We start from the raw sequence: 14,105 nt of genomic DNA on the forward strand, positions 1-14,105 counted from the left end.
GCTGTATAATAACAATGTCAATATGATTATATTAATAATGAACACATTTAACTGTACTTGTACTTTCTTGCTTGGTGCAATGTTTTAAATGTATTTAGTTTGTCTCAAAAAGTAAACGACAGGGACATTAAAAACCAAGTGTATTAGAAGTGCTAGGGTCTTTTATTTTTAATGCAACTAAAAGTGAGAAGCTAAAAGAGAAATCCCTTAAATACTGTATGTTCTTTTTATTCAAGGGTTAAGCTAGCCTTTAATACCTGTGCCAAGATTTCATCTCTTCTCTCTCTCTCTCTCTCTCTCTCTCTCTCTCTCTCTCTCTCTCTCTCACACACACACACACACACACACACACACACACACACACACACACACACACAAAGCTGCCAAATACAATCCCAGATGAATTAAAAGATTAGCCAGAAGAATATACCCAAGTTTCCATACAGTAAAATTTTACTATATGAATACTGAAAATGAAGAGGGCAGAAAGGAATTATCACTACATCCTATTGCATCAATTCACTACCTTCTCTTTTGGATAATGCACTGCACATTATATTAAAGTCTTTATACGCCAGTAAATTTTTTTACTTAAAAGAAACTATTACAGAAAATGATTTCTGATTCTATAAAGAGCCCCAGCTCCTACCACTATAAGCAGTACAGAACCCAAAATACTAATTCATTTCACTTAAGAGACATGGTACCCATGCAAGATACGAGATTGTTATCAAAATATTAACTAGTCTAAAAATAAAGTAAAAGAAGATAAAATATACATTATCTACAACAAAGCACACAGGCTCTTCACTGGTGACCGAACCTCATAGAAAGCAAGCCCATTTAAAAACACTCAAGTCTTTGCTGGCCTTATTCCTGCAATATTAATAGAGAAAAAAAAAAAAAGAAAAGAAAAGAAACAAACGTGGTCTCATTTCCAACGTATAATCCTTAGCTCTACTGACACTTGGAAGAACTACTGTGGTTAGTATCGAGTGTTTTTTAAATCTTAAGTCACATACTCATTTCAGTGTGTCATCACTGAAATAATCTGAGGAACACCATCCCCCAAAAATATGGAGAATATTTATTTAGCAGATAATAGTTTTCTTCTGTGAGGGGCGTGGAAATATTAAGAAACTATTAGGCAAAGTAATAAGACGAGGAAGTTTCTCTGGTTTTGGACCATGCACATGTGAACAGGAACTACCCATGCTGTGTGTACTGTGTGTTTCCAACATAAAAATATCTGTAGAATACAGTAACCGGAGGGAAAATACAGTCCAAGGTACGGTGTGCTGCTGCGAGGCTCTCTACATCTGGTTACCCTTGAAGGCATTCTGCGCCGCACTGGTTGCCGCTGTGGAAGCTGCGTTTGCAGCCGCAGTCTGGACAGTCTTGTTGGACATCACGCCCGTTGCAAACTCTTGCTGGGCCTTCTCAAAGCTGGCACCTGTTGTACGGTACAGTCCATGGACCTGCAGAGGCAGACACCAACGCGAGAGGTGAGCAGGGATCCATGCGCGCTGCCTGCCAGCGGAAGTTAACCTCACCGTCTCGCACAGTGTCAAGAGCAGATGGAGGGCAGAGGGCAAATGGGAGAAAAAAAGAAAAACCATGAAATAACAGAGCAGGAGAGATGAACAGACTGGGACGAACTGCAGCTATAGTAGACTACCCTTTACAGACAAGAGTATCTTCACAAGCATTTGCTCTAAAACGCCAAGCTAGCGGCTTAGTGGGACTCAGGCATCACTATTCTGAATCACATGCTCCCAACTCCACACTCCCCACAATTGAAAAGAACATCTGAAGATAAGACATTGCAGTACGTTTTAAAAATTACAGCACTTAGATAAAGCTTATTTTTTTTTTTTACATAAACTTGGTTTTTAAAGTGAAATAACGTCAAAAACTCTCTTGAAATGCAAAAAGTCCTTAGTAACTAGCATATTTATGTGGACATGAATATCTATGAACAAGTTCCCAAATTCCATAGAAAAGACGATGGAAACAGGTTCCCAGAAGAATACAAATCGTGTTCTATTTGTTGTTTCAACATTAAGTAATTCCAACTAATTCGGAAGCTAAGGAAGGGCAGTGTCTGGAGGTTCTGACGGCTTTCTGCCCTTCGTAGCTTGCTGTCAGACTCCTTCAGAACACTAGCCAGAGCTTTCTAATAGTTCACTGTGGAAACAGAACATTTACAAACAGTTGATAGGGCCAGGCGGTGGTGGTGCACACCTTTGATCCCTGCACTCCAGAGGCAAAGGCAGGCGGATCCCTGAGTTCGGGGCCAGCCTGGTCTATAGAGTGAGTCCTAGGACAGCCAGGACTACACAGAGAAACTCTGTCTCAAAAATACCAAAAGAAGAAGGAGGAGGAGGAAGAAAAGAAGAAAAAGGAGGAGGAGGAGGAGGAGGAGGAGGAGGAGGAAGAAAACGAGAAAGAGGAGGAGGAGGAAACACACACACACACACACACACACACACACACACACACGCAAACATTGATAGAAATCTGGCCTATCTGTGGAAGCTAAGGGTTTCTGCCCATAAAGCAGCTCAGGAGATAGAAATTCTTTCAACATCCCAAATCTGGACTAAGAAACACCGGCACAGCAGAAACGAAAGCACAATGAGCATCCCCAAACCAACAATGACCAACTCTAACTGTGTAAGGTTTCAGACTAATAACGAGTTCTCAACAGTGCATTCATTTTCATCCAAACAAATACTGACAGCGTATCTAGTGGGGGGTGAAGGGAGGAAAAGCCTGGCCAAGCCACTAGTCTAGGCGGGAATCACATACACAGGCCTTCCCCAGGGCACGCACCATCATGAAGAGCCTGACCCCTAGTGGTGATAAACTAGGGCTGCATACTCCAACAAGGGTTTTTGTTTGTTTTCTGGTTGTTTATTTTTGATAATTTGTTATTAGTTTTTAAGTCAGTGTTGAAGAATCAGTTGTTCTCAAGTCTCAGTTTATATCAGAGTCAGAGAAGATATAAGGACTGCTGATTGGTTCAAATTATAATTTAGTTTATACCGCCATTTATTACACTTCAGGACATCATACAGAAAATCATTCATCTGAGCTCCTCACTTCATAGGTAAGAATGACAGAGCACCGACTGACGGTGAACACATCGAAGAGTCGACTAGTAACTTTAAAATGAGCTGAAAAATTAACTAAGATATCAGAGTATGCACATGATGCTGACAAATACTTTTATCTTATTTGGGAAATAAATATATTTATTTTGAATGCTTGGCATGTGAATATAAGCTCCATTATGCAACTACCCCTTTCATAGAAAATAGTCAAAACAGAAGGGAAGGAACTCCTGAGTGCAGTTCAGAGCCTGCACAGGACTGTCTGAGACAGCCCCGTGGATGAGAGCTTCCTCCAGGCCCCGCCTCCTACTCTCTTCCCATGTTGGAGAGGGCTGGAGTGTTCTGCCCTCGGCCCTCTTCTGGCTCTGTGCTTCTATAGGCTCTTTCAGGCTTCATTCTCCTTGGGAAGCCAAACCTTCCCAATCTGAAAACCCAGCTTGAATTTCTGTGCTTACTTCTTTCTCCTTGTCTGTCTGGAAGTCTACCACATGTATTCATACTAGGACTTCAAACACCCCACAAAACCTGAGATCACTTTGACCTCCACACCTGCTCTTTTTATTTTATTTTGTGTATGTGGGGGTGTATGCCATCAGCACTTGAGGTCAGAGGGCAACTTGCAGGTCTCCCTCCACTGGGTCAGTTACAAGTGGCTGAGCTCAACAGTAAGTACCTCTGCCCACTGAGCCATCTCACCAGCCCCAAACCTGTGCTTCCTAAGTGGCCCATCCTCTAAAACATACCCTTGAGTAGAGTCCAAATAGAATGAGGCTAGCCTTCTCATAATGATTAACTCAGGCTACCATCTCTCTTGGCTTCCTGTCTTATTTTTAAGTCCTCCACTCTAGTCCACAAATCCTGTATCTACTTCAAGATAACTCTGCCAAAACCTGTCACACCAACCCAATTTCTTTGTGCCTTCTTTTGTGATCCACCACTGTTTGGAGAAGATTAAAACTTCTTAACAAGGTCTAGTTTTCAAGGCCCTGCAGGATCTAAGGATACAGAGGTATTCAAGTTCATCTCTACCCTCCACTGAGTATTTTCTCGGCTTCACCCTATGCTCCAACTGCTCCCCAGCCCATGCTAGCCCTTTCCAAACCCTTGAACTTGTAACATTGTATCCTCACAACTGGACCCTGCTTATCCTCTATGCTCCCCCACTTTTCTTATTCCCTTATGAAGACAACGGTAATGAGGGGCAGTCATCACTGTATCTCAGCTAAGGCTTTATCTTGGCATGCTGGCACCTGTCTGTATTCCCAGCTACCCCAAGGCTGGGAGGGAGGGGACAGCTAAAACCCAGGAATTGAGGCTAACTTAGATTATATAGCAAGAACTTAATTTTCAAAGCCAAACACTAAAAGAAAAATGAACCTAGACTCCCAAATCTTGGTTATGCATTCCCTAGGTCCCTGTACTTCCTTCTGTGACAGCCCTGAAATGCCTGGATTGTGGTACACATTCTCCCAACCACAAGGTGAACCAAGGGGCTCATGCCTGGCATAGTGCTTGGCACTGTTACGTATTTGACCACTGGTTTTACAGGAAAGAAGTGCACAGACTACCTCGAAGCCTCTACAAGACTCTAAACTTGCTGTATTTCCAGTTTTAGACAACATACCCAATAGTAGGTGTTACCTAGAAAGGACGAAGCCCTGGGTAAAAACTGAGTGTGGCCATGCACACCTATAGTGCCAGCACTTGGTGGGGAACACAGAAGGATCAAGAGTTCTTATAGATCTGAAACAATAAAGGTATTAATGGTGGCTAGGCCATAGTTCCCAATTATTGAACCAAATGAAGGCATTTTGTAGATGAGAACCCACTGTTTGTTAATATAAGTACAGAGCATTCTAGATAATCTGTATCTGACTAGACCTAAGAAAGGCAGTAAGTAGGGCTGGAGAGATGGCAGTTCAGAGTGCTTGTTGTCTTTCGAAGAAGCAGATTTGGGTTCCCAGCACCCATGTCGGACAGCACCAGGGGTCTGATGCCCTCCACTGGTCTCTATAGGCAATCCTCCACACTTTTTTTTTTCTTTTTTAAGCAGGCAAGGCTCCTCTAAGGAAGGAGGTCTGGCCTGTGGCACAGGGCTACGGCTTCCTTCTGCAGCTCCAGGCTTCCTCTCTCAGTGCTAGTGAGATTTTACTGTCAACTTAACACAACCTGGATCAGACTGTTGAGTGATGATTGATATAAAGAAGGCCCAGCCCACTGTGGGCAGCACTATCCATAGGCAGGTGGCTCCGGGTTAACTGAGAAAGCTAGCTGAATGAACCAGAAAGCAGCATTCCTCTGTGGCAGTGGTTCTCAGCCTTCCTAATGCTGCCACCCTTTCATACAGCTCTTCATGTAGTGCTGACCCCACCATAAAATTATATCATTGCTACTCCAAACCTGTGATTTTGCTACTGTTACGAATCATAATGTAAATATCTGATCTGCAAGGTTTCTGATATGTGGCCCCAAAGGGGTCTCGACCCACAGGTTGAGAACTGCTGCTCTATGGTTTCTTCCCTCAGTGGTGGGCTGTGACCTGGAAGTCCACGCTGAAAGGAGCCCCGTCCTTCCCCGAGTTGCTTTGATCATGGTGCTTAGGGTGGGACTGGAAAAGCAAACTCAAACCCCTTCTAAGAGTTTGCCCTCCACATGTGGACTCGCCTCAGCAGCCCTCACAACCAGATACGCCAGTCCCTGCCAGCAGTGCCCTCCTTCTGGTCTGTTCTCTGATGGGCTGAACCGAAAGAGCAGACCCCAAATCAGACTCAGTATTAAAGGGTCAAGATTAAACAATCCAAGCTATGGTAACTGTCGGGGGCTCTTGCGATTTACATTACTTTATCCTCACGCCAACCCTGTGAAAGTGGTTACTCCTACCTCTTGTTCCCTTCAGGAAGAATTTACATGCTCATCCTACAGTAACTGTACCTGTTACTGCCGGTGTGAGGCTACAAATGAAGGAACACAGGTCCCTGGGCACAGGCAGACAGTGAACCAGGCGGTTAGAGAACCCTGTCTGGGGCCACAGCAGTATGGCAAGGTGTTCGTTTCAATATGAGCTGCATGGTGCAAAGCCAGGTCCCGGGCCCTCTTGTTTGAGGACACTTACCAAACCAGGCACCATGTGAACCATGAGGCCTGTATCCTGGCACATACCCCAGGCCCCTGAGATCCTACAGAGAACAATAAAAACCCCAAGTTCCACAAGAAAACAGAGAACTGCCCCCAGACACATGGGTAACAAGCACGACTGTGAAATGGTCGGGATGGTCTGAGCAAAGGCTTGAAAAGGCCTGACTGGGTCTTCAAGCGGCAGAAAGATGAAATCACATAGCACAGCAAACAGACAGGAAATGGCAGAGCAGTCGGAAGAGAGTGCAAGCCCTTCTTCACACCACGACCCACTCCTCAGCCCCAGTCCACACCAGCATGCTGCAAAAGGCAGGTTTGCGGCAGCGGTGGTGGTGGTGGTGGTGGTGGTGGCGGCGGCTGCTGTCCTTAGATTAATGCACAGAACATTCCAAATGTGCCAATGTCAGGGAGGAGTGAGTGAACTGTAAAAATTTTCTGGTTGTCAGAGGTTAGGAATGGAAGAAAAAGACAGAAAAAACAAACAAACAACAGCAAAAACCCACATCCATAATCTAAAAAGGCCACTGAGAGCAACCTAAGCCAAGTCGCCTTCAGAAGTCATGCAACAGCAGTGACAGTGCCGGCCGTGTAAAGGGAATGCGAGATCTCCTTCCCCACCTCAGGCCCGCGTGTGCTCTGAGAGTTTTTACAAAAGCTTCGTTGACAGAAACTGTATACTACATCATGCACCCCAGTAAACTGCGAAGATGTCTGGGTTTGTACGAAACATCCTCTCTGCTAGTCCAAGACTCTCAGCCATCGAGGTGTAGAAGATGGAAATGATGCCAGAAGGTGAAATGCCTAAGCAAGCTGCAGACAGCTCAGGACAGGAGCCGACAGGAGAAACGGGGGGGGGGGGGGGGGCGGAGCCTCGGAAGAACCTGCTCCCCGAGGCCTGGGGGGTCAGAGTGTGTGACTAGACATAAAACAGGCTGGGGAGTCAGGGCTTCACAGAGTTTCAGCTGCCCCTATGCTTGGTGCAGAAAGTTCAAAGCTTCCAGGAACGGGACAGGAGGAGCAGAGGTAAGGACATGGGCCCAGACGGGACACAGCGAGCAGGAATCGGACTTCAAGTGCACTCTTCAATAGAGTGGCCAAAGTAGCCATTTCCTTCTTCCCTTTTTTTTTTCTTCTGTTTTTTTCAAGACAGGGTTTCTCTGTGTAGCCTTGGCTGTTCTGGAACTACCTCTAAACCAGGCTGGCCTCACACTCACAGAGACCTTCCTGCCTCGGCCTCCCCAGTGCTGGGATTAAAGGCGCACACCACCACCACCAACTGGCCCAAAGTGATTTCTACATGTATTACTTGTACATGTTCTGAAACTACCAGGCAGTATAAAGAAAATGGTGAGAGATATCTAATGCTTAAATAGTTTAGTGTCTTTAAATATGGACAAAAATATGTACCTGGTGCAATAATTTCACTTGTATTCATTCTCAAGCTAATAAGCTTCATACTGAAAAAGCACTCAAAGGTCCGATTTCAAAACTGACTTTCAGGCTTTAATTCACATTGAAGCTTTCACTGACTATATTTAAAAGTACACGCTCAGGAGCTTCCTCCGACCCACTTGGCACCAAAGACATTCTGATTTCTGAATATTGCACGCATGTCATGAGATGCCCTCAGATGGGACTCAAGTCTAAACATAAAGTTCATTCTTTACACATACTGTATACATATACCTCTGTGTAGTTTTACAACATTTTAATGTGTTTGCCTTCCAAACTATAATCTATAATCTCTCTGTGGGGTCAGGTAGGAATTTTCCTCGTATGGTACCAAGTCCATGCTCAAAGAGTTTCTTATTGTTGAGCACATTGAGGTCTAGATTTTCAAATCAGGGATGTTTTCACTTTTTATGTGAATCTTAAAATAGGATACAATTTTTAATGTGTCTATATATAACCATAAATCCTAATCCTTGGACAGCAAGCATGCAGAACCCCAGAAATGAGCTAGGGTCCCAGTGGCCTAACAGCAGCACAGGCTGACGGGACCTGACACCGGGTCGCTGTACCATGTCCACTTACTTTTTTAAACATGACGAGTGAAATTACTGCGGATACTGTGAAGAGCGCTGCAATGATGATCATCATGATTCCAACTGGAATGTTCTTATTGAGACCAGTAAGGGATGAGATCCAACCACTGCGGAACAGCAGAAATGTGATTAGGCCAGTAAGTTAATGCACCTCTCAAAAACAACAACAGGGAACGCAAGTCAGCACTTCCGAAGCCAGGCGATGTGAACGTTCTTTAGACAGGATCATTTTCTCAGCCTCCCATAGGACACTGCTTATTCCACAGGTAAGGGACTAACTTAGAGCCTTAGTGCCCAGATCACACAGCTGAGAACATCAGTCTGAATCTGCCAGCAAACCCCACCCCGAGCCCAAGAGTTCACCAGATTATTGTATTTTTAAATACTATCGGTATTAAAAGTGTGGGCTCTTTATTTTATATTTTTTTTAAATGCTCATTTTCAATTAAGGAAGAAAATATATGCAGACCACATATCCAACAAGTGATTCATTTTTAGAATACAGACTGAAATCTTACAGTTCAGCATTAAGGCTCCAATGTCACATGTTTGAGCACTGAGGCCCAGCAGGTGACAGTTTTGGAAGGTCGCAGACATCTTAGGAGCAGGGATCTAGTAGGAGGAAGTAGGTCCCAGGTCCCAGGGGCTGGAGGTTCATTACTCCTGGCTGCCTCCGACCCATCCCCCACCTCCTTGTCAGCCATCCACGGGAACCATGCTCTGTGCTCTATGCTCTGGGACTGACAGACCGAGGACTCCATGCTCTGCCTTCCCTGCCAGATGGACTGAAATTCCCTGAAACCACGACCTATGACCTCAAAGAAATGTTCCCTCCCTTAAAGTGCTTTTGGGCATTTTCTCACATTGATGAGAAAATACATTCAGTCACATCAAAAACCAAAACAACAAAAAAGTACAACCCAACAAGTCATTTAGAAAATAGGCAAACCATGTGAGACATTTGAACAAGGGGATAGATCAATTAGGTAAATAAGCAATAAAAAGATGTCAACATATTGGTCATTAGGTAAAAGTAAATTCAAACCACACACACACACACACACACACACACACACACACACACACACACACGCACCCCTATCAAAGTGGCTAAGATAAAAGACAGTGGTCATACCCACTGTACTGCTTACAAGGATGTGGAGGCTAAATCACTCACAATTGCTGGAGGGAATATAAAATAGAACATCCAATCCAGAAAGTTTGTCACTTTCTTTAAAAAGCTTAATATGCAGGCGGCAGTGGCGCACGCCTTTAATCCCAGCACTCGGGAGGCAGAGCCAGGCAGATCTCTGTGAGTTCGAGGCCAGCCTGGTCTACAGAGCTAGTTCTAGGACAGGCTCCAAAACTACAAATAAACCCTGTCTCAAAAAAACAAAAACAAAACAAAAAAACAAAAAGCTTAATATATGATTTCTAAATGAATTAACAAATTATAAATATAGTGTTAATCATAGGGGTGAAAACTATGTACCCATGAAAACCTGGCCCCAATGCTCATGGTCATTTTATTTCTAATAGCTCCCAAACAAAAACAATTCAGGCATCCTTCAACTGGTAAGTGGTTAGGCAAACTGTGTTACATCCATTCGAGAATAAAAAGATAGTTCTGGAAAGATGCTCAGTGATCAAGAGCACTGGTTGTTCTTCCACAGGACCTGGCTTCAATTCCCGCACCTACATGGGAGTTCTCAACCTTGTTAACTCCAGTCTCAAGGGTCTGATGCCCTCTTCTGGCCTCCACATGCACATGGTACACAGACACAGACACAGACTCAGGCAAACACTCATACACAGAAATAAAAATTAAAATGCAAAAAAGAATAATAATAAAAAGAAATTAGGGCTACATGGAGCTGAAGGGAAAGCCTGTATTTGTAGACTATGTGATTCCATTTACACAAGCATCTTACACTGTCACAGTAACAGAAGGGACAGGTAGCTTAGGGTTGCCAAGGGTGAAGGAGTGGGGACAGGGGAGCACAAGTGTGGCCATGCAAACAGCAACATGCATCTTTCAGTCATGGAGATGCTCTGTCAACAACATCAAGGTCCTTGTTTTTATAGTTTACTGTATTTTATACTCTTGGGGACACTGGGTGAAGGATGCCTGGGAATTCCCTGTAGTCTTACAACATGTCAATCTACAATTACCTTCATTTTAATTATGATTAAAAATACCCAAAGTATACAAGGTACAGCTGAAAAGAGTATTTGTCCCCATCATCAGACTCTGTGGTACCTAGGGACAGACTGCTAAGTTCGACTTTACATTGCTCCCTATGTTTATATTAAGAAGCTGGTGAAATGACTAACTTCTAAAGAATTATACACACACACACACACACACACACACACACACACACACACACTCCATTTCCATTACAGCAGTGCATTTTAAAAACATTTAAAGCATTTCCTCTCCTTCACATGCCAGACTAAGCACTATCTAAAATAATAATGAAAATAGCTTTTCCAGGAACTAATGGAATCTGCCAGGAGCAGTCTGTCAGCCAGTCACCCCCAGTTAGAGGCAGGGCACTAAACTCAAGTCCTCACCCACTCTAGTCCTCTGCTCACTGCAATTTCAGTTAAGGACACATGGCAAACAGCAATGCCATGCATGCTTGTGCATGCAGAAGCCGGAAGGAAGGCAGCTCACTATGAAGAAAGACTCTCCTGAGGCAAGTCTGTTAAAGACACCTCCTCTTCCACCCACCCTCTCACTGGGGATGTGCCCTCCATGGAGAAAGAAAATAACAGGCCTCAGTTACCTTCTAGCCAACTAAATGAGCATCCCCCCATGGTGAGAATGATTTTACTGTTGAAAGGCATGTGTGCCTATACATACACTCACTCTCACACATTTCCAAACGCGCGCGCGCGCGCGCGCGCGCGTGTGTGTGTGTGTGTGTGTGTGTGTGTGTGTGTGTGTGTACACAACAATGCTTTACACTTAACCTGGACCCTTTTCCTTCAGATTCTTGAAGCTCTTCCCTCCAGACACTGACTGGGTCCTCTCTCTGATCTCTTTGGTCTCCTTTACACAACTCCTTCCAGTGTCCATTGTACACATGTTTTATTAAAATAGATACCTAGTGTGCTGATTTTTAAAATGGGAGCCTAATCTTTGAAGAGAATAGCTTTTCCAAAGTTATGTTTTAGAGTGTTTTAAGGTGGTTTTTTAAAGCACTTTTGTTTTTCTGTGTTTGCTTTTACCAATCTGATTTATTCTGTGTTTAACTCACTAGGATATGCAAAATTTGTTACACAGATTTTAAATTAACAACTTAATAATAGTAAATAACTTACCAGTTTCCCCAGTTATGAAATCCTGCAGCCTGGAGCACATGTACAGCAAACTGACAGATGTACACAAAGAAGAACACAAAGAACCTGAAGGAACTGTCACTCCTTTAAAAGAAAAGGGGAGAATGTCATCACGACCACAGCCACAAGCAGACTGACACCAAACCATCGCCATCCCCTGAAGACCCTCCACTCCAGCATCACCCTGCTAACAGCCATCACCATCCCCTGAAGACCCTCCACTCCAGCATCATCCTAACAGCCATCACCATCCCCTGAAGACCCTCCACTCCAGCATCATCCTAACAGCCATCACCATCCCCTGAAGACCCTCCACTCCAGCATCATCCTAACAGCCATCACCATCCCCTGAAGACCCTCCACTCCAGCATCACCCTAACAGCATCACCATCCCCTGAAGACCCTCCACTCCAGCATCACCCTAACAGCCATCACTATCCCCTGAAGACCCTCCACTCCAGCATCACCCTAACAGCCATCACCATCCCCTGAAGACCCTCCACTCCAGCATCACCCTAACAGCATCACCATCCCCTGAAGACCCTCCACTCCAGCATCACCCTAACAGCCATCACTATCCCCTGAAGACCCTCCACTCCAGCATCACCCTAACAGCATCACCATCCCCTGAAGACCCTCCACTCCAGCATCACCCTGCTAACAGCCATCACTATCCCCACCTTACTCTGTTTAACTTCTAGCTGCACCAGAATTCACCCTGACAGAAAATTCAGTTTTCCATTTTTAAAAAATGTTTTCCTTGGTTTTGTGTGTGTTTGTTTTGCCTGCATGTATGTCTGACACCATGTGTATGCAGTGCCCTTGGAAGCCAGAAGAGAGGATCGGATCCCCTGGGACTCAAGTTACAAATGGATTTGGGAGCTGGAAATCAAACATGGGTCCTGTGGAAGAGCAGCCAGTGCTCTTAGCCACTGAGCCGTCTCTTTCAGGCCCCAGTTTTCCTTTTTTAATGAACTACTTTGTAGAATTAGCACAACTACTTAAAATATAGAATTTGAGGGGCTGGAGAGATGGCTCAGCCGTTAAGAGCACTGGCTGCTCTTCCAGAGGTCCTGAGTTCAATTCCCAGCAACTACATGGTGGCTCACAACCATCTATAATGGTATCTGATGCCTTCTTCTGGCATATAGGCATACATGCAGATAGAGCACTCATACACAAAATAAATAAATAGACATAAATAAAAAATATATAAAACAGAGAATTTGTAAGTGTCTTTGGACTTCACCCTTTTGATACTGAGAACTTGTCGAGAGCTCTCCTCCCTCCCCGTCTCCTGCCATCCTGGCTGGCTGCCTTGAGGATTACAACTGGATGAGCAGTCCACACCCTTTCTCGCCTGCTTCCTTCATTCAGCAGTTCTTCAGTCACCTGAGTGCAGGACCCCAGCTCCTCCCTGTCGGGTACCGTTCACTGGTGGAGGGCAGGGTGCTGTTCCCAGCTTTTTGCTATTACAAATCAGGCTGCTGGGAGTCTTCATAAAGACACAGACTTCCTTTTAAGGTGGGTAAATACCTTTAAGTGGAATGGCTAGTGTATGTGGTAAATATACATGAACTGTTTGATAAAGCTGCTCATTTTACACCCCTCCTGGCAGTGAGTCTTTCGGGTCCTCTGCATTTCATTAACACTTGCTGTGGTCATGTTTACAATGCTAGCCATCCTAATTAACATGTGGGGCTGTACCAGTTACCTTCTTGTTTACTGGGGAGAGACTAGTAAAGCAGACCTCTGAGGCATTTCCAGAGCAATTAGACTGTGAGGGCTCTGAGCCAATGAGCAGTTTAAGTCGGGGCTGGATTCAAAATCTGAGTGGACTGTTGGGTGGGGAGGGGGCAGAACTGTAGAACGCGAGGCTTGGTTGGAGGAAGCAGGTCACAGGGCCTGGTGAGGGCTTTATCCTGCCTTTCCTGTTTCCGATCCACTCTGCTTCCTGGCTGCCATGATGGGGACTGCCCCCTCACACCCACCATCATTGAACCCAAACTACCAAAACCAAAATCAGAACAAACCTTTCTCTTCAGCTGCCGCCTGGCATTGCATTACAGCAACAACAAAGTTAACAATACTTGTCACGTTCTTAGTAAGGAATGCTGTTCAGAGACTGGTTATTTTATTCATAGATCTTCGTTTGACTGTGAAAATCCTGTTCTGGTGTTTTAAATAGATTTCCTCTTTTATTCTTGATTTTTGAGAGTTTAAAAAAATATATATTCTGGATAGACAAATCCTTACTTAGATACATGCTTGGCAAAGATCTTGCAGCATGGGACTTGTCTTTTCAGTCTGTGCATATTTGTGTATAAAAGCACATGTGCGTTCAGAGCATCATAAGGGTGTCTTCTCAATCTGTGCATACACATATATGGACACGTGTGCGTTCAGGCATTGTAAGAGTGTCGTTCCAATCTGTGTGTATTTGTATATGGAAGCATGTGTA

The 14,105-nt window shown here is 44.4% G+C and overlaps 1 protein-coding gene across 1 annotated transcript in view; it reads right to left on the reverse strand.

The window, feature by feature from the left end:
* Positions 1-331: 331 nt before the first annotated feature.
* The window catches only part of Scamp1 (secretory carrier membrane protein 1), an 88,490-nt gene continuing 74,716 nt past the window's right edge, over positions 332-14,105 (reverse strand). Inside the window, exons 7-9 of the mRNA XM_036207055.1 lie at positions 11,627-11,728; positions 8,286-8,403; positions 332-1,478 (exon numbers count right to left, since the gene is read on the reverse strand). Coding sequence (XP_036062948.1) covers positions 1,314-1,478; positions 8,286-8,403; positions 11,627-11,728 — 385 coding nt within the window. The 3' untranslated portion in view covers positions 332-1,313. The remainder of the gene's footprint in view (positions 1,479-8,285; positions 8,404-11,626; positions 11,729-14,105) is intronic.

Source organism: Onychomys torridus, chromosome 15, assembly GCF_903995425.1.
Source record: "Onychomys torridus chromosome 15, mOncTor1.1, whole genome shotgun sequence".
Classification (NCBI taxonomy): domain Eukaryota; kingdom Metazoa; phylum Chordata; class Mammalia; order Rodentia; family Cricetidae; genus Onychomys; species Onychomys torridus.